The 22,534-nt window shown below is 43.3% G+C and overlaps 2 protein-coding genes across 3 annotated transcripts in view; one reads left to right on the top strand and one right to left on the bottom strand.

Annotated features, from left to right (window-relative positions):
* Positions 1–22,534, bottom strand: part of mapk8ip2 (mitogen-activated protein kinase 8 interacting protein 2) — a 154,842-nt gene that overhangs the window by 77,026 nt on the left and 55,282 nt on the right. The gene's annotated exons all lie outside the window — the stretch shown is intronic.
* On the top strand, positions 3,277–10,194 carry LOC106561235 (gastricsin). Its single transcript, XM_014124957.3, has 9 exons — positions 3,277–3,412; positions 3,605–3,746; positions 4,051–4,168; positions 4,502–4,620; positions 4,798–4,997; positions 8,399–8,515; positions 8,823–8,970; positions 9,132–9,230; positions 9,421–10,194. The coding sequence occupies exons 1-9, from the start codon at positions 3,357–3,359 to the stop codon at positions 9,583–9,585; spliced, it is 1,164 nt and encodes a 387-aa protein (XP_013980432.2). The 5' UTR covers positions 3,277–3,356; the 3' UTR covers positions 9,586–10,194.

Here is a 22,534-nt window from a genome sequence, read left to right as displayed (position 1 = left end):
TTTGCAACTACACTTCAAGAAAATGTGAAAGTTCTTAAAATTTTGGGGATTGACTGACCTTCATGTCTTAAAGTAATGATTGACTGTCATTTCTCTTTGCTTATTTGAGCTGTTTGAGGCTGCTCCAAAACACCACCGGTGGAGAAAAAGTATTCAGAGTGGACTTCTAGTCCTACTCAGGAGGCGTGCACACCATCCAGGAATAAAGAACTCTCCGGAAAGAAGAAATGCGGGGGTGTATGTTTCATGATTAACTACTCATGGTGTTATCGTCGCCAAACACATTGGCTCCAGGTCATCTACAAGACCCTGCTAGGTAAAGCCCCCCTTATCTCCGCTCACTGGTCACCATAGCAGCACCCACCTGTAGCACGCGCTCCAGCAGGTATATCTCTCTGGTCACCCCTAAAGCCAACTCCTCCTTTGGTCGTCTCTCCTTCCAGTTCTCTGCTGCCAATGACTGGAACGAACTACAAAAATCTCTGAAACTGGAAACACTTATCTCCCTCACTAGCTTTAAGCACCAGCTATCAGAGCAGCTCCCAGATCACTGCAGCTGTACATAGCCCATCTATAATTTAGCCCAAACTACTACCTCTTCCCCTACTGTATTTATTTATTTTATTTATTATTTTGCTCCTTTGCAATATTTGAACTTTGAACTTTCTTCAAATTACAAATCTACAATTCCAGTGTTTTACTTGCTATACTTTATTTACTTTGCCACCATGGCCTTTTTTGCCTTTACCTCCCTTATCTCACATCCTTTGCTCACATTGTATATAGTCTTATTTTTGTCTACTATATCATTGATTGTATGTTGTTTTACTCCATGTGTAAAGTGTTGTCGAACTGCTTTGCTTTATCTTGGCCAGGTCGCAATTGTAAATGAGAACTTATTCTCAACTTGCCTACCTGGTTAAATAAAGGTGAAATAAAATTTAAAAAAAAATAAAATTGTGATAACATACATACATACATACTCAAGTCCTTTCGTTCACCCAACCTATAATACCTCACAATCAAATGCCGATGTCACAACGTCCACAGAAGGTGGCGCCTCTCCCCGTTCGGGCGGCGGGCGCCGGCCTACTAGTTGCCACCGATCCCCTTTTCTGTTTCGTTTGGTGATGTCTGTTTAGGTTAGCACCTGTTTTGGGTTAGGTCATTAGTGGGGTTATTCAGTCTGTCTGTTTTTGGTTTGGGGTTATGCGGGATTAATTTTGTTTCGTCCTACGTAGGTTGGGGATTTGATTATGCTCCACTGTGCTGTATTTTAGGCATGAGGGTCTGCTGGGCTGCGTCCCAGCTCATTTTGGATTTTATTCCTATTTTTTTTAGTTTGGTACCCTGCCTTGGATTTTTGGACTCATTTCATTAAACGTGTGTTTCACGTAGTTCTGTCTCCTGCGCCTGACTTCACCCCTCCTACACGTTAAAGATGGTTTCTGACAGCCGACCGTATTACCTCCTAAGAGAATTCTCTTCGGTTATAGTGACAGCCATGTATATTCACCCTCAAGCCGATACCACGACGGCCCTCAAAGAACTACACTGGACCATATGCAAACTGGAAACCACATACCTGAGGCCACATTTATTGTAGCTTGGGATTTTAACAAAGTAAATCTGAGGAAAACGCTACTGAAGTTCTATCAACACATTGACTGTAGTACTCCCGCTGGGAAAACATTGGATCACTGCTACTCAACTTTTCAAAATGCCTACAAGAACCTTCCCCGCCTAACGTCAGTACAGAGACAAAGTGGAGTCCCAATTCAACGGCTCAGACATGAGAAGTATGTGGCAGGGTCAACAGACAATCAAGGACTACAAAGGGAAAACCAGCCACGTCACAGACACCGACATCTTGCATCCGGACCAGCTAAACACCTTCTTTGCCCACTTCGAGGATAACACAGTGCCACCAACGCGGCCTGCTACCAAGGACTGTGGGCTCTCCTTCCCAGTGACCAACGTTAGTAGACACTTAAGCGTTTTAACCCTCACAAGGCTGCTGGCCCAGATGGCATCCCTAGCAGTGTCCTCAGATCATGCGCAGACCAGCTGGATGGAGTGTATATGGACATATATAATCTCTCCCTATCCCAGTCCGCTGTCCACACTTGTTTCAAGATGTCCACCATTGCTCCTGTTCCCAAGAAAGCAAAGGTAACTGAATTAAATTACTATCGCCCTGTAAAACTCACTTGTCATCATGAAGTGCTTTGAGAGACCAGTTAAGGATCATATCATCTCCATCTTACCTGACACCATAGACCCACTTCAATTTGCTTACCGCCCCAATAGATCTACAGATGATGCAATCGCCATCACACTGCACACTACCCTATCCCATCTGGACAAGAGGAACCTATGTAAGAATGCTTTTCATTAACTATAGCTCAGCCTTCAACACCATAGTACCCTCCAAGCTCATCATTAAGCTCAGGGCCCTGGGTTTGAACCCCGCCCTGTGCAACTAGGTCCTGGACTTCCTGATGGGCCGCCCACAGGTGGTGAAGTTAGGAAACAACACCTCCACTTCGCTGATCCTCAACACAGGGACCCCACAAGGGTGCATTCTCAGCCCCCTCTTGTAATCCCTGTTCACCTATGACTGCGTGGCCACGCTTGCCTCCAACTCAATCATCAAGTTTGCAGATAACACAAAAGTAGTAGGCTTGATTACCAACAATGATGAGACAGCCTGCAGGGAGGAGGTGAGGGCCCTGGGAGAATGGTGCCAGGAAAATAATATATTTTTGTACATTTGAATGTTGCAGTAATAGGACCTAGGCATAGCGTTTGAGGGAGCGAAAGAGAACATAATTTTTATTGCAAGCCTTGACCCCAATGACTAAACTACCCCCTTTTGAAAGAAAGAGAACTGCTGATTTTCAGGGACTCATGAGGCTCATTTGAATATCTTGAAGCACAGCAAAAATTATTTGTGAAAAAAATCATTTTGACACCGCTGAACCCATAACGTAAGCAAAAAGATTTACCATCACGTTTGGTTTGTTAAATTAGAGCCCTGTACCTTATCTAATCTGGTCATCTCCCTTATAAAGGTTCAGTAAACTAATAGTACTGTTTTGGTTAGCGCTGCTATCGGTACAGGGGAGTAGGGGCTTGCCTGCACACTGAATAGAGAATGTGGAGTCAGGGGAAAAAGGAGCTGATAGTCACCTACTTAAGTCTGATAAGGGATGTGTACACACACACTCACGCGTACCCATATCACACCCGCTTGCATTCATGTGTGCACATATGTATGTTTGGTACAGTATATAAGATCAGTCCTGACCCAAGCTAAGGTGTATCTACCACTGGTTGTGATTTCAGGAGTGACCATGAAGTGTCTCGTTATTGTGCTGGTATGTGCTGTGCTCGCTGAGGGAATCCACAGGTTAGTACTCACTTTATTTCTTTGTCACATTTTCCCTCCAGTTGCTCTTTTTCATTAAATTCTCCCTAAAACACAATTTTCTTTTCTCATCTCTCATAGTCAATGATAACTCCTTGTCGCTCTCTCTACCCCTATTTGCATTTGCAGAGTTCGACTTCATATCTGAGTGCATCTGTGTTCTTGTTACCCTAGGATCCCTCTGGTGAAGCATAAGTCAATCCGTGAGAGAATGATGGAGAAGGGAGAACGCCTGCCCTACCAAGACCCCGCTCTCAAATACTTTCCTGACGAGTTCGCTGGCTCCACCACCATGTACATCAACAACTACGCTGACGTACGTACATGCTCTTAAACCCAAGCTTATGGTCTATCTAGAATGTTACTCAATGTCCTGTCTATATCTGTCTATGTCCACAGTAGTCTATTTTCATATTTCAGAATGAAATTCTGATGTAGGCTAATGTATAAAATGTGAATTATAGGTCTAACTAGATAACAACCATGTCACAATAACGTCTAACTCCATGAAGTAGAGTCTAAACCAAGCCAACCACTCTAGATCTGATGCGTTGTTTTCTGAATGTATTAGCAGCACCTCTATCTTTTGTCAACTGTATTATCCCTGTTGTGTTTTCCAGACCACTTACTATGGAGCCATCACCATCGGTACTCCCCCCCAGTCCTTCCAGGTGTTGTTTGACACTGGCTCTGCCAACCTGTGGGTTGACTCTGTACTCTGCAACACTCAGGCCTGCAGTGAGTACAGCTGGATAGCTTCATGACAATGAAAGCCACTGCTAGCTAATATTACAACAACCTACTACATGTGTCAACGAACTGCTACTTCCTCAACAATAAATTTTACTAACTGTACTACTACTATTACTACTACTACTGTACTACTACTACTACAGCACATCTACTACTACTACTACTACTACTACTACTACTACTACTACTACTACTACTACTACTACTACTACTATCAGAGATATTTTAGTCCATTGTCACTTCTACACACTTCCCAGATAAATCAATTGTATACAGTATATTTCCTCTTTAAGTTGTTTGTGTCCCTTCCTCCTGCAGACGCCCACACAAAGTTCAACCCCCAGCAGTCGTCCACCTACTCAGCTAATGGGCAAACTTTCTACTTGCCCTACGGAACTGGCAGTCTCAGTGGAGTCTTCGGATACGACACCGTCAACGTGAGTTCCACCATAACAACCTTACAAATACTTAACTACTTCTACCACAGTTATTCTTCACTACATGCAATAAAAAGCCACAACAGATACAGCCACAACAGTACATGTACTTCCATTCTAATAAAACCAACGTGTTTCCATGATGCTGAGTGTGTGTGTTGTTTGTCACCTCTTTAGGTCGGTGGTATTATCCTCAACAACCAGGAGATTGGTCTGAGCACTGACGAGCCAGGTCAGACCTTTGCTGTGGCCCAGTTTGATGGTATCCTTGGCCTTTCCTACCCTTCCATCTCAGCTGGACAAGAAACTCCCGTCATGGACAACATCATGTCACAGAACCTTCTGCAGGCTAACATATTTGCATTCTACCTGACCAGGTCAGTACTCCTACCATCACTTATACCACATACATACCACCACTTACCACAAATATACCACTACCACTACTTACCACACATATACCACTACCAATACTTACCACAAATATACCACTACCAGTACATACCACACATATACCACTACCACTACTTACCACACAAATACCACTACCACTACTTACCACACATATACCACTACCACTACTTACCACACATATACCACTACCACTACTTACCACACATATACCACTACCACTACTTACCACACAAATACCACTACCACTACTTACCACACATATACCACTACCACTACTTACCACACATATACCACTACCACTACTTACCACACATATACCACTACCACTACTTACCACACATATACCACTAGCACTACTTACCACACATATACCACTACCACTACTTATCACACATATACCACTACCACTACTTACCACACATATACCACTACCACTACTTACCACACATATACCACTACCACTACTTACCACATATATACCACTACCACTACTTACCACACATATACCACTAGCACTACTTACCAAACATATACCACTACCACTACCTACCACACATATACCACTACCACTACTTACCACACATATACCACTACTTACCACATATATACCACTACTTATCACAAATATACCACTACCACTAATTACCACATATATGCCATTATCACTACTTACCACACATATATCACTACGTACCACATATATGCCACTATCACTACTTACCACACATATATCACTACCACTATTTACCACACATATACCACTACTTACCACATGCATACCACAACTTACCACATATATGCCACTATCACTAATTACCACACTTATACCACTACCACTACTTACCACACATATACCACTACTGACCACACTTATACAACAACCACTACTTACCACAAATATATCACTTTCATTACTTACCACACATATACCAATACCACTACTGACCACACTTATACCACTACCACTACTGACCACACTTATACTACTACCACTAATTACCACAAATATACCAGTTCCACTACTTACCACACATATACCACTACCACTACTTACCACACATATACCACTACCACTACTTACCACACATATACCACTACCACTACTTACCACACATATACCACTACCACTACTTACCACACATATACCACTACCACTACTTACCACATATATACCACTACTTACCACACATATGCCACTTCCGCTACTTACCACATATATACTACTACTTACCACACATATACCCCTACCACTACTTACCACACGCATACCACTACAGATGTCAGATCTTAATTAGACCCCTTTCACCGCAAGAGGAAAATAATCCTGCAGAAGGAGGATTTGAATATCTGAAGAATTATTTAGAATTGTACGAGTGGGCAGCTGGAAGCATATTCGTAGGGGGTAGATATATTTACGTTAGGGATAATCAGTTGTTTTAGATAAATAGTTTTAATATCAGTTGAAGATCAAGCAATATGCAGGTTTAATTATTGTTTCTTCAATTCCTGTGTGGTCCAGCGCATACAGGCACTGACCCCGGCACATATATGTCAGAGTCGGCATGGGTTCAAATTCGGCCCACTGCCCTTTGACTCATGGATCAATGTCTATTTTTGACGCATTCATTTTGTGTGGTTACATGATTAAACCAGAAACAACTCAAAGGTTAACAGTTTAGGAATTCATTCTGAGTGGTTAAGTTTAGGGCTATGGTTTGGGGAAGGCTTAAAACAAAATAATACAAAATGACACGCCTATGTATCATCAGTATACATAATATTCTTAATGCTCGCTAGAGCATTGTGATCTGCCATAGTGCAGTGGTCTAAGCAGCTCATACCGAACCTCATGAGTTTGCGCCCTGTGCTGAGCGATCTAGTGACCAGCCTGAGACTACATTAGACCCTCAAGTTAATTGCATTTATTTAAATGTTTTCAAGAAGTAAAATTAATCAACTAAATCGTCTTTGGATAGGCTCAAATGTATAAACATCTTGACAGCTTTAAGAAATGAAATATTAAAGGCACACAATACAAGCTTCCAATTCACACCAAAGACCAGAACTATATTCACAAATTATACATACCCTAACTATAAAACGCGGACAAGCATCCACACTGGAGGAAGGTTTATTGTTCCACAGCAGGCCTACATCTGTCAATCAGATGATGGCCCAAATCAGCTCATAAACTCAGCCAGGGAAACAAACAGTAGCGGTTTTCACACCTTTTCACACATACTTCAGTACCGCTCCCTAAAAGACGATATCGGCGTTACCTTAGTCCTGCTTGCAACCAAAGTGTTTCAAGATATGTTCACCCTCTGGTTGGTATTGTAATAAGAACAACAGAGTACTTTTTGAGCAGACTAAGGGTGATGTATCTATTTGACAAGCATTCCATACAATAGAAATAAAGTATCCACTGTGGGAATTGACATGACACTAATGTTGGTGTAGCCTATAGTTACAATTTTATTGGTTTCCTATTTATGTTATCCAAACGGGTCTGATATGGTCATTTCTTATCAAGATCAGGGGTAAAATATCCCTGGACTGTCCATATTTAAAATGTGTAAATAAATCTAGTAAATTGGGGGTGATTGAGTTATTTGTGCCAGAAAGGTATGGGCTGGAATGGTAGGTCTATATGTGCTCGCAGAAGGCAGAAGCCCTAACCCACTACACCCCACGACTGAACTCAATTTTGAACTTAGGATACACCTGAAACTTCTCATAGCCTAGTGGAGACCAATATCTATCTTCTGTTATTAAGCTATATCAAACGACGGTTGTTTATGTGTATGACTGCATTTCAGATACATGTTTGTACATTTGAATGTTGCAGTAATTTGACCCAGACCTAATGTTTCAGTGAGAGGATTTTGATATTTAAATAGCAAGCACTGATCGACTGCCCCAGCATGGACAGAAAGACAACTGCTCTTTTTTCAGGGACCTACAAGGCTCATTTGGATTTCCTGATACAGCAGGAAAATGAGCAGTGACAAAAAAGTGATCAAGTTAAGATCTGACATCTGTACCCCTACCACTACTTACTTACCACACATATAATGTACTACTACCGGACCTCAATATAAAATACACACAGATATCACAGAACCTTCTGCAGACCAATGTGTTTGTTTTCTAGATGACCAGGTAATATATTTTAATGATGTACTTACATATTTATGTACATAATCAATGTTATATTCATTACTCCTGCTCCAGAAACTAAATCACTGAAATAAGAATTAAGATTTTTGAGAAGAAAAGTGTCTTCTGTGAAGAGTGAACCATCTTCTTGCCAACCTCCTATCTATGTAAAACTGTTTGATGGCTTAAAACTTTTTCTGTGCAGGGACAGTCAGCAGGGCAGTGAGCTGTCGTTTGGAGAAGTGGACACCACCAAGTACCAGGGTCAGATCTACTGGACCCCCGTCACCTCCCAGACATACTGGCAGATCGGCATCCAAGGGTAAGGATCAACCACACCAACCAAACATACCTAACCATACACTGACATCAGAACCACCAGGAGCCTTCAAAAGCTGGGATGAAAAATGTCTAAGGCCGCTGTCAATGCTAGTCTGTCTGTCTGTCTGTCTGTCTGTCTGTCTGTCTGTCTGTCTGTCTGTCTGTCTGTCTGTCTGTCTGTCTGTCTGTCTGTCTGTCTGTCTGTCTGTCTGTCTGTCTGTCTGTCTGTCTGTCTGTCTGTCTGTCTGTCTGTCTGTCTGTCTGTTTGTTTGTTTGTCTGTCTGACACTAACCCTTGTAAATCTCCAGGTTCCAGATCAACGGTCAGGAGACAGGGTGGTGTGGGCAAGGCTGCCAGGCCATCGTGGATACAGGCACCTCCATGCTGACTGCACCCAGACAGATCTTGGGAACCCTGATGCAGTCCATTGGAGCCCAGCAGGACCAGTATGGACAGGTAGCAGGAAGCCATTATAAACCATTACAGACCAGTACTAACTGACACCATAAACCAGTGTAATCCAGAAAGTAGAGGATGGGGAAACCAGTGCAGACCAGAGTTAACCAGTACAGGGATGTTTTGTGTCACTCATGTCTGTGAATTGTTTGTTGATGTAGTACACAGTGAACTGTAACCAGATCAACAGCCTGCCTACTCTCACATTCACCATCAATGGAGTCAACTTCCCCCTGCCGCCATCTGCATACATCCAGCAGGTGAGTTAGTGTGTGTCTGTCCGTGTGTTACCCTCTATGACTGATGTTAGGATAATGAAGGCCATTTTAGATGGCTCAAGCTGGTCCATAAGCCATGTGCATGCCTAAGCCATGTGGCAGTAGTGCATGTGTGTTTATCTGTGTGTGTGTGTGTATTGCACTCAACATGCGTGTTCTCCTCTCTATCCAGAACAACCAGGGTGGGTACCAGTACTGCTTCGTGGGGATCATCCCCACCTACCTGCCGTCCCAGAACGGACAGCCCCTGTGGATTTTGGGAGATGTATTCCTCAGGGAGTACTACTCCGTCTACGACCGCACAGACAACCAAGTGGGCTTTGCCACCGCAGCCTAAACCTGACCAACATGACCATGACCGCAAGCCAACACAGACACCAACAGTTCTTAGAAGTCTACCACCCCAAACCTCACACAGAATCTATTCCACCTCTGGCCATTCTAGAACAACAATCACCAAAGGCATCAATTCTGAATCACCCATAGCAACCTCTCTTATTTTAGAACACATATTACCCATAACAACCACTCTGGTCATTATAATACGCATATTACCCCTGGCAACCACTGTGGGTCAGTTTGGCTTTGGTCCAGTGGGGTTAAAGCAAGCATCGACATCATTGGGTTAAAGCTGTGGTCTTTGTTAGATGCTAATATATTCAGTTCAGCTGTAAGGTTGTTTCCTTTCTACTCTGGCATTGCAATGACAACCTCCTAATTCCCAGACAACATCGGATGTGAACACAGGTTCAGCCATGTTGCTGATTGCATCATGATGCTGAGTTGCAATTCTGAGTTGAGTGAAAAAGAAAATGACATACAGAAACACAGTGAAATATGAAAATATGATTTTTGACACTTAAATGCATTTCATCTCAAGACTGGATGTATTTGGTGTTTCTTTAGCTTCCATTTAGACTCAATAAACTGTTGAAGTGCACAATAATCCTATTTGTTTTGAATCCCTGTATCTGACACATCAAGCTCATGATGCCTGTAAGACTGAAATCTCACCTCACATTCACCACTGACTGTTGCCAGAAACTGCAACAAAAAACAACAAGAGCATCTTACCCAATTGGAGCCTGTAAATATATCCAACCATCTACACATCATACATATAGAAATAACTAAATATCACAGAGTCAAATATGCCATCTGTTAAATGACATTAAGTCCGAAGTCTCCTCCCTGTGAAAGCGACTTCATTGAAAGCTTCAACATTTCACTTCTGCTAACGAGCTCTCATTATCTGTCAGGGATTTCTTCGTCGGAGGACGATATAGTGAAATTATCGTCGGAAAAAGATTACCAAAATGCAGCAGGGTTGTGATAGTTCATTTTTTGAACATTTAATAAACTCAAAAAACGAACATACAAAAATAACAAAGACGAACTCACGATTTACAGACAGTCCTGTTAGGCTTACACACGCTAAACACGAAACAATCTCCCACAAATACACAGACAAACACACCCAACTAATATAGGACTTCCAATCAAAGGCAACACCACACAGCTGCCTTCAATTGGAAGTCCACCCCAATTAACTCAACATAGAAACAGATCAACCAGACTACACATAGAAATACATCAACATAGACCATAACTCAAAACCCAGAAATAATAAATCAAACGCCCTCCTAACTAACACACCACCCTGAACCACATAAAACAAATACCCTCTGCCACGTCCTGACCAAACTAAAATGACAATTAACCCTTATACTGGCCAGGACGTGACAGTACCCCCCCCTTAAAGGTGCTAACCCCGGAAGCACCTTAAGAAAAACAACCCCAAACAACAACAACAAAAAAAATCCCCCCTACTAAAGGGAGGGAAGGGAGGGTGGCTGCCGTCAATGACGGCACTGTGCTACACCCCCCCTCCCCAACCCACCTATATCTGGAGGTGGCTCCGGTTCTGGCCGTTCCAGGCAGTCGGGCCACTCTGGCATCGCCGGGGGGCAGTCGGGGCAGTCTGGCAGTTCGGGGCAGTCTGGCAGCTCGGGGCAGTCTGGCAGCTCGGGGCAGTCTGGCAGCTCGGGGCAGTCTGGCCACTTTGGCAGCTCGGGGCAGTCTGGCCACTCTGGCAGCTCCGGGCAGTCTGGCCACTCTGACATCTCCGGGCAGTCTGGCCACTCTGACATCTCCGGGCAGTCTGGCCACTCTGACATCTCTGGGCAGTCTGGCCACTCTGACATCTCCGGGCAGTCTGGCCACTCTGACATCTCCGGGCAGTCTGGCCACTCTGACATCTCCGGGCAGTTTGGCCACTCTGGCAGCTCCTGACTAGTGGGTGGCTCTGGCGACTCTTCACTGACGGGCGGCTCTGGCGATTCCTCACTGACGGGCGGCTCTGGCGACTCTTGACTGACGGGCAGTTCTGGCGACTCTTGACTGACGGGCAGTTCTGGCGACTCTTGACTGGCAGGCAGCTCTGGTGACTGTTGACTGGCGGGCAGCTCTGGCGACTTTAGACTGGCGAGGCTGGGTTTACGCACTAGATGCCTTGTGCGTGGTGCTGGTACTGGGCATACCAGACTGGGAACACGCACCTCCAGGCTAGTGCGGGGAGCGGGAACAGGACGAGTCGGACTGGGCTGACGTACTTCCGGGTCCGCACGAGAGACAGGAGCTGGAAACCTAGGGCTATGGAGGCGCACAGTCGGTCTTGATCTTACCTCCTGCACAACCCGTCCTGGCTGGATGGAACTAGTAGCCCTGTACGAGCGGGGTGCTTGTACAGGGCGGACTGGGCTGTGCAGGGGCCTGATGGTAGCCGTGCGTAGAGCGGGAGTTGGGTAGCCTGGTCCTCGGAGGCGTACCGGCGACCAGATGCGCTGCGCAGGCATCCTCCTACCAGGCTGGATGCCCGCTCTAGCACGGTACCTGCGAGGGGCTGGAATAACGCGCACCGGACTGTGCATGCGTATGGGTGAGATAGTGCGCTCCTCAGCGAAACATGGCGCTCTCCACCTCATACGCTCCTCCATATAACCACGGGTAGCTGGCTTCCGGCTCTTCCTAGGCCTAGCCAAACTACCCGTGTGCCCCCCCCAAAAAATGTATTGTGGGTGCCTCTCGTGCTTCACCGCCAGTCGTGATCCTCGGAAACGTTCCCGGTCCTTACCAGCCATTCTCCATGGGCCCTCTCCGGCCATAACTTGCTCCCATGTCCATCTCTCCCGATTGTCCAAATCAAAATTCCTCTGCTCCTTCCTCTGCTGCTTGGTCCTGGTTTGGTGGGAGATTCTGTCAGGGATTTCTTCGTCGGAGGACGATATAGCGAAATCATCGTCGGAAAAAGATTACCAAAATGCAGCAGGGTTGTGATAGTTCATTTTTTGAACATTTAATAAACTCAAAAAACAAACATACAAAAATAACAAAGACGAACTCACGATTTACAGACAGTCCTGTTAGGCTTACACACGCTAAACATGAAACAATCTCCCACAAATACACAGACAAACACACCCAACTAATATAGGACTTCCAATCAAAGGCAACACCACACAGCTGCCTTCAATTGGAAGTCCACCCCAATTAACTCAACATAGAAACAGATCAACCAGACTACACATAGAAATACATCAACATAGACCATAACTCAAAACCCGGAAATAATAAATCAAACGCCCTCCTAACTAACACACCACCCTGAACCACATAAAACAAATACCCTCTGCCACGTCCTGACCAAACTAAAATGACAATTAACCCTTATACTGGCCAGGACGTGACAGTACCCCCCCCCTTAAAGGTGCTAACCCCGGAAGCACCTTAAGAAAAACAACCCCAAACAACAACAAAACAAATACCCACTGTCACGTCCTGGCCAGTATGAGGGTAATTTTTATTTTAGTTTGGTCAGGACGTGGTAGAGGGTATTTGTTTTGTTGTTGTTTGGGGTTGTTTTTCTTAAGGTGCTTCCGGGGTTAGCACCTTTAAGGGGGGGGTACTGTCACGTCCTGCACTCTTTTAACACACCACACACACATCATAAACTGGCTTAAAATGTCAGGAGCAGAGATAGCAGACACACACACATACACACACATTTGTGAAACACACACACGAGTTTGGGATTTCACCCCCAGTCCTAATGTACCTGACCCCTCCACCCTTCAAAGGGGAGCATCTCTTTGACTCATGTCCACACAGATTGCTCCGACCCTGGGGAAGCCTGCTCTGAGATATGGCCTGTCACTGTCTGTCTGTCACTGTCTGTCTGGGTCTGTGCCTCATTCACCAGACGCACAAGACACAAGAACTCACACAAGAACCGCTTTGCTCTCTAAACAGACAGAGGAGTTCAGCACTATTCTCTATTTTTTCAGGTCCCCAGTTTACAGACATAACAGTGCTTAAATGACTTCATCATCCTGTTTTCTTAGTTTCTATAAAACATCTGTATATCTGTGGTCCATTAGTTCCAACAGAGGCTCAGCTCTCTACTCAGCCCTCTACTCCATTAGTAAGAGACTGTGTGAGGCTCAGAGGGAAATGCTGCATTGCAGGTTTTCTAGTGAGGACAGGACAGTCCAGACAGGGCCTAGTACAGATGTATACAGAGCCACTGTGAAGTAGGGTAGGTCAGAAAATACATCGGGGGTAGAAATGTGAAGCTAGATAACTGTCTAAATCAGGGCAGAACTGCATACCTTATCAAAGCTCAATCAGTAATAAAATCAGTGCTAAATCAACAATCATGACTAGTTCACACACACACACACACACACACACACACACACACACACACACACACACACACCAAATCACACGCACCACACACACACACCACACACACACCACACACAGCTCCTGACCAGCAGCAGCCTACAGGGTGAAACAGAGACAGAATTTGGTATGTCATCAAATATGAAGTGCTGTCTGAAATAAACTATTCAGGCCTTTGTGAGCGCTCTTTACTGTAATAAAAAAGCACTTACAGGACTGTTGTTTCTGTATCAGTGTGTGTATAAAAGATACCCAATTATGTTAATATTAAAAAAGACAACTTGGTAAATATCTGGAGAAGTATTTCCCTGCACATTGTTATTCATGACCTTGGAGAGGTGTTCATATCTCAGTGTATTGTGCTTTACATCTGTATTACTGATTAACACTAAGTGCTTATTATGCAGTAGCTAGGGGATTTCCAATGACACAGCCAAAACAATGGACATCTCCATGTTTTGAAACAAATACACAGTTGTGGAAAAAGTACTGAATTGTCATACTTGAGTAAAAGTAAAGATACCTTCATAGAAAATGGCACAGGTAAAACTGAAAGTCAACCAGTAAAATATTACTTGAGTAAAAATCTAAAAGATTTGGTTTTAAAAATACCTAAGTATCAAAAGTAAATGTAATTGCTAAAATATACTTAAATATCAAAAACAAAAGTAAAAGTATGAACAACTTAAAAATCCTTATATTAAGAAAATTAGACGGCACTATTTTCGTGTTTTTTTAAATTACGGATAGCCAGTGGCTCACTCCAACACTCAGGCATCATTTACAAACGAAGCATTTAGTGAGTCCGCCAGATCAGAGGCAGTAGGGATGGCCACGGATGTTCTCTTGATAAGTGTGTAAATTGGACCATTTTCCTGTCCTGCTAAGTATTCAAAATGTACTTCTGGGTGTCAGGGTGTAGAAAGTAAATTTTCTTTAGGAATGTAGTGAAGTCAAAGCAAACGTTGTCAACAATATAGTCAAGTAAAGTACAGATACTGTACCTCAAAAAACTACTTAAGTAGTAATTTAAAGTATTTTTACTGCAAATACTGTACATTTACTTTTAATTAAAAGAGACTGTGGAAACTATTTATCTCCTCTCTCTCTTTCTTTATCATCTCTCTCTCTACCTCTCATCTTTCACACACCAAAATGTTGCTACATCTTTTCAAATGTTTCTGTAGTTGATGGCTCCAGAATTGTAGTACAATTGTGGTGTGATGTCTGCCTGAAAGTCACCTATAAAGTGTAATTAAAACCTAACAGTATACAGTATTTCACACATGTTGACTAAACATCAGATCACATCGTATTTCTACATACCATTAATAATAACACTGTGGACTATTTTTGGCAGGTGTTAAGGCGGCGCTAGTGTCAAAAACACATTCTTGGGCAATTTTGACTTTTAAAAGCCAGAGCTCTGCTGCCAGTAATTTACCTGTCTTATATCAGCTTGCTTGTGCTGAGGTGGGAGGGGTGGACATATTGTAGGTGTGTCTTTAAAAACGTGTCCCAAAGTGCCCATTTCAAGCAGAGCTACTGGTGATATTTAACACTCACTGGTCGCTGGTCTTTGCGGTAAGACAATTGGTTATGGCATCGATTTTCCCAGTGGGGGCGCACAGTAGCCTTGTAGACAGTGATCTGGCAGAGTTACTCCACCTCAAAAATTCCATTTGGCTAAAGGCTCGGCACACACATACTCAGGCTGACTGGCTCTTTTCAGGCAAATGAGAAATAAGTGCACTCAGGCTATCCGGAAGGCCAAAGGTAGTTACTTTAAAGAGCAGTTCTCTCTCTGTTGATCTAATCACAAGAATAAAACCTCCTCCTCACAGCTGCCCATGTCCCTTTATGTTGATGATGTGGTTGTTACTGACAAGGAGCGCATGGTTGAGCTCTTTAATCACCACTTCATTAAGTCAGCATTCCTATTTGACTCAGCCATGCCTCATTGCCTGTCCAACATTTCCTCATCTCCCACCCCTTCTAATGCGACTAGCCCCTATGCTCCTCCCTTTTTTCCCCTGCCCCGCTACAAAGTTTCTCCCTGCAGGCAGTCAGTGAGTCCGAGGTGCTAAAGGAGCTCCTTAACTTGACCCCAAAAAACCATTTGGGTCAGATGGTTTAGATCCATTATTCTTTAAAGTTGCAGCCCTTATCATCTCCAAGCTTATCTCTGAACTTTTTAACCTATCTCTCCTCTCTGGGGAGGTTCCAATTGCTTGGAAGGCATCCACGGTACATCCTTTATTTAAAGGGGGAGATCAAGCTGATCCTAACTGTTATAGGACAATTTCTATTTTGCCATGTTTATCTAAAGTGTTGGAAAAACTTACTGGCTTTCTTGCTGTCAATAGTATTCTCTCTGGTATTAAGTCTGGTTTCTGCTCAGGTTATGGTCGTGTTACTGCAACCTTAAAGGTCCTAAATGATGTCACCATTGCCCTTAATTCTAAGCAATGGTGTGCTGCTATTTTTATTGACTTGGCCAAAACTTTGATAAGGTAGACCATTCCATTCTTGTGGGCCGGCTAAGGAGTATTAGTGTCTCTGAGGGGTCTTTGGCCTGGTTTGCTAACTACCTCTCCCAAAGAGTGCAGTGTATAAAGTCAATATCTGCTGTCTCAGCCACTGCCTGTCAACAAGGGAGTACCCCAAGGCTCGATCCTAGGCCCCACGCTCTTCTCAATTTACATTAACAACATAGCTCAAGCAGTAAGAAGCTCTATCATCAATTTATATGCAGATGATACAGTGTTATACTCAGCTGGCCCCTCCCCGGATTTTGTGTTAAACACTCTACAACAAAGCTTTCTTAGTGTCCAACAAGCTTTCTCTGCCCTTATCCTTGTTCTGAACACCTCCAAAACAAAGGTCATGTGGTTTGGTAAGAAGAATGCCCCTCTCCCCACTGGTATGATTACTACCTCTGAGGGTTTAGAGCTTGAGGTAGTCACCTCATACAAGTACTTGGGAGTATGGCTAGACGGTACATGGTCCTTTTCTCAGCACATATCAAAGTTGCAGACTAAGGTTAAATCTAGACTTGGTTTCCTCAATCGTAATCGCTTCTCTTCCACCCCAGCTGCCAGAATAACCCTGATTCAGATGACCATCCTACCATGCTAGAATACAGAGATGTAATGTATAGATCGGCAGGTAAGAGTGCTCTCGAGCGGCTAGATGTTCTTAACCATTCGACCATCAGATTTGCCACCAATGCTCCTTATAGGACACATCACTGCACTCTCTACTCTTCTGTAAACTAGTCATCTCTGTATACCTGTTGCAAGAGCCACTGGTTGATGCTTATTTATTAAACCCTCTTAGGCCTCACTCCCACCATCTGAGATACCTACTACAGCCCTCATCCTCCACATACAACACCCGTTCTGTCCCCAAAGCTGTCACATTCGTCATATGGAGTAGACCAAAACGCAGCGGGAATGTGTATGCTCATCTTCTTATTTATTAAAGAAATGAAACAAAACACTTGAACAAAACAACAACGAAAAACAGCCCGGTAAGGACAAATCACTATACGGAGAAACAACTACCCACAAATCCCACAGAAAAACACCCCTATTAAATAGGACCTTCAATTAGAGGCAATGAGGAACAGCTGCCTCCAATTGAAGGTCAACCCAATAAACTAAGCATAGAAATAGAATAACTAGACACAGACATAGAAATAGACTAACATAGAATATTTCCCAACAAACCCCGAAACACACTAAACAAACACCCCCTGCCACGCCCTGAGCAAACTACAATAACAAACAACCCCTTTCACTGGTCAGGACGTGACAAAAGCACACACAACCTGGGTCTCTCCTCTTTTCAGTTCGCTGCAGCTAGCGACTGGAATGAGCTGTAAAAGACTCTCAAACTGGACAGTTTTATCTCTTCATTCAAAGACTCAATCATGGACACTCTTACTGACAGTTGTGGCTGCATTGCGTATTGTTGTCTCTACATTCTTGTCTTTGTGCTGTTGTCTGTGCCCAATAACGTTTGTACCATGTTTTGTGCTGCTACCATGTTGTGCTGCTGCCATGTTGTATTGCTACCATGTTGTTGTCATGTTGTGTTTCTACCATGCTGTGTTTTCCTGTGTTGCTGCCATGCTATGTTGTTGTCTTAGGTATCTCTTTATGTAGTGTTCTGGTGTCTCTCTTGTTGTGATGTGTGTTCTGTCCTATATTTATTATCCCAGCCCCCGTCCCCGCAGGAGGCCTTTTTCATTTTGGTAGGCCGTCATTGTAAATAAGAATTTGTACTTATTAACTGACTTGCCTAGTTAAATAAAGGTTGAATAAAATCGGTAGCCTATAACCAATGTTTCATTAAAATATAATGAGCAGCAAAACAGTCAACAGACATTCCTGTTTTTTCTTCATATACATGGTGATAGTAGGCTAATATTATTATAATAGAGTTTAACGTTTGGGCATTGTCCAATTGTTCTTGGCTCGAATATGCAGTGCATTTAAGAAATGCAAATGCAATGTGTGTAGACAAATATTTCCATGTTAAAGTCAATAACAAAAACTAGATTAGCTACATGTTTGTTATAACTAGGCCTATTGTAGGGTTACTGTATACTATATAATAAACTGTGTTCAATGGATAGGAAAAACATCCATGCCTCAGGTCGAAGGGCCCTTAGTCCTACATGTGTACACATTGCCTTATGCTCATAGAACAAGACATTCGATTCATGATATCGTGTTTTTGACCAAATGCTATGAAGAAACATTGCTGTTTTAAAAACAGATTGATTGTTTTTCATTTAATTTGATTAAAAACCAAACTTATTAGAAAGATTCACTGTCCATGAGTTTATGTTGAGAACGGACATGGCTCGAATGCAATGGAATATCTTCTGCTATTTCTGGAGAAGTGCAAATATGATGTAAAACAAATTCTCTGACAATTTACACATCAAAGAAAAGTGTCTCAGCTCAACGGAAAATCTACGGTGGCAATTTACTTGACACTTTGTATGAATGGAAACTAATGATGATGTAGCCTGTTGTTATTTTATTTGTTTGCTATTTAGGTTATCCAAAAGTCTCTGGCATGGTCATTTATTATCAAGATCAGGGGTACAATATCCTAGACTTTCCATATTTGAAATATGTACTGTAACGAAACCAACTCAATCGTGGAGATTGAGTTACTTGTGCCAGAAGGGTGTGTGCTGAAATCCAACCCACGCCAACACGGTAGACATATACAGAACCAATCAAAAGTTTGGACACACCAACTAATTTCTTTTTTTTCTTCTATTTTCTACAACTTGTGTGAAGAAATCAAAACTATGAAATAACACATATGGAATCATGTAGTAACCAAAAAAGTGTTAAACAAAAATATATTTTATATTTTACGTTCCTCAAAGTGCCACCCTTTGCCTTGATGAAAGCTGTACACACTCTTGGCATTCTCTCAACCAGCTTCACCTGGAATACTTTTCCAACAGTCTTGAAGGAGTTCCCATATGCTGAACTTGTTGGCTGCTTTTCCTTCACTCTGCGGTCGAACTCATCCCAAACCATCTCAATTGGGTTGAGGTTGAGTGATTGTGGAGGCCAGGTCATTTGACGCAGCACTCCATCACTCTCCTTGGTCAAATAGCCCTTACACAGCCTGGAGGTGTGTTTTGGGTCATTGTTCTGTTGAAAAACAAATGATAGTCCCACTAAGCGCAAACCAGATGGGATGGCGTATCGTCGCAGAATCCTGTGGTAGCCATGCTGGTGAAGTGTGCCTTGAATTATAAATAAATCACTGACAATGTCACCAGCAAAGCACCCCCACACCATCACACCCCCTCCTCCATACTTCACGGTGGGAAGCACACATGCAGAGATCATTTGTTCACTTATCAAAAATCTCAAATTTGGACTCATCACACCCATGGACAAATTTCCACCAGTCTAATGTCCATTGCTTGTGTTTCTTGGCCCAAGCAAGTTTCTTCCTCTTATTGGTGTCCTTCAGTAGTGTTTTTTTTTTGCAGAAATTTGACCATGAATGCCTGATTCATGCAGTCTCCTCTGAACAGTTGATGTTGAGATGTGTCTGTTACTTGAAGTCTGTGCAGCATTTATTTGGGCTGCAATCTGAGGTGCAGTTGACTCTAATGAACTTAACATCTGCAGCAGAGGTAACTCTGGGTCTTCGTTTCCTGTGGTGGTCCTCATAAGAAGCAGTTTCATCATAGCTCTTGATGGTTTTTGTGACTACACCTGAGGAAACATTCAAAGTTCTTGAATTTCCTTGAAAGTTCTTGACCTTCATGTCTTAAAGTAATGATGGACTATCATTTCTCTTTGCTTATTTGAGCTGTTTGAGGCTGCTCCATGTCACGTTCTGACCTTAGTATGAGGTCATTTTTCCATAGTAGATTGGTCAGGGCGTGACAGGAGGGTGTTTCTGTCTATGTATTTTGGGTTTTCTGTTTTCTATGTGGGTTGTCTAAAATGTCGTTCTATGTTGTATTTTCTAGGTTGGTGCCGGGTATGGTTTCCAATCAGAGGCAGGTGTTTTTCGTTGACTCTGATTGGAAGCTATACTTAGGCAGCCTATTTTTCATTAGGTTTTGTGGGTGGTTGTTTTCCGTTTCGTTGTTTGTACCTGACGGGACTGTTATTGGTCATTTAGTTATTTTTGCAAAGTGTTTTCATTAAAAGTAAATATGAGCACTTCACACGCCGCATTTTGGTCTCCATTAGACGACTCTTATTACACTCCAAAACATCACAGGGGTAAAAGAGGTATTCGGAGTGGACTTCAAGTCCAACTCAGGAGGCCTGCACACCATCCACCGTTTCCGAGTATATTACTCGCTAATGTTCAGTTTCTGGATAATAAAGTAGACGAGCTCAGGGCGAGGATCTTCCTGAGAGATATTAAGGATTGTAACATACTCTGTTTCACGGAAACATGGCTCTCTCGGTATATCATCTCCCTGTCCATACAGCCAGCTGGGTTCTCAGTATATCGCTCAGACAGGAATAAAGAACTATCCGGGAAGAAGAAAGGCAGGGGTGTATGTTTCATGATTAACTACTCATGATATGATTGTGATAACATACAGAAACTCAAGTCCTTTTGTTCACCCGACCTAAAATACCTCACAATCAAATGTCAATTGTATTATGGGGCTGAAGTTAGCCTAGTGGGTAGAGCGTTGGACTTGTAACCGAAAGGTTGCACAATCAAATCCCTGAGCTGACAAGGTCAAATCTGTCATTCTGACCGTAAACAAGGCACTGTTCCTAGGCTGTCATTGAAAATAAGAGTTTGTTCTTAACTGACTTCCCTAGTTAAATAAAGGTAAAATAAAAAAATTACCTTCCAAGAGATTTATTTTTGGTTATCGACACAGCCGTGTATATTCCCCCTCAAGCCGATACCACAACGGCCCTCAAAGATCCACACTGGACTTTACGCAAACTGGAAACCACATATCCTGAGGCTGCATTTATTGTAAATCTGAGGAAAGTAAATCTGAGGAAAATGCTACTGAACTTCTATCAACACATTGACTGTAGTACTCCCACTGGGAAAACATTGGATCATTGCTACTCAACTTTTCAAAATGCCTACAAGGCCCTCCCCCACCCTATGTTAGTACAGAGACAAAGTGGAGTCCCAATTATGTGGCAGGATCTACAGGCAATCACGGATTACAAAGGGAAAACCAGCCACGTCGCAGACACCGACATCTTGCCTCCGGACAAGCTAAACACCTTCTTCGCCCACTTTGAGGATAACACAGTGCGACCGACGCGGCCCACGACCAAGGACTGTGGGCTCAGCTTCCCCGTGGCTGACGTGAGTAAGACGTTTAAGCGTTTTAACCCTCGCAAGGCTGCTGGCCCAGATGGCATCCCTAGCCGTGTCCCTCAGAGCATGTGCAGACCAGCTGGCTGGAGTGTTTACGGACATATATAATCTCTCCCTATCCCAGTCTGCTGTCCCAATTGCTTCAAAATGTCCATAATTGTTGCTGTACCCAAGAAAGCAAGGGTAACTGAATTAAATGACTATCGCCCTAAAGCACTCACTTCTGTCATCATGAAGTGCTTTGAGAGACAAGTTAAGGATCATATCACCTCTATCTTACCTGACACCATAGACCCACTTCAATTTGCTTACCGCCCCAATAGATCCAGAGACGTTGCAATCGCCATCACAATGCACACCACCCTATCCCATCTGGACAAGAGGAATACCTATGTAAGAATGCTGTTCATTGACTATTGCTCAGGCTTCAACACCATAGCACCCTTCAAGCTCATCATTAAGCTCAGGGCCTTGGGTCTGAACCCCGTCCTGTTCAACTAGGTCCTGGACTTCCTGATGGGCCGCCCCCAGGTGGTGAAGTTAGAAAACAACACCTCCACTTCGCTGATCCTCAACACAGGGACCCCACAAGGGTGCGTGCTCAGCACCCTCTTGCACTCCCTGTTCACCAATGACTGCATGGCCACACTCGCCTCCAACTCAATCATCAAGTTTGC

Source organism: Salmo salar, chromosome 10 (genome assembly GCF_965601325.2).
Source record: "Salmo salar chromosome 10, fSalSal1, whole genome shotgun sequence".
Lineage (NCBI taxonomy): Eukaryota > Metazoa > Chordata > Actinopteri > Salmoniformes > Salmonidae > Salmo > Salmo salar.
This window is presented reverse-complemented; position numbering and strand designations above follow the sequence as displayed.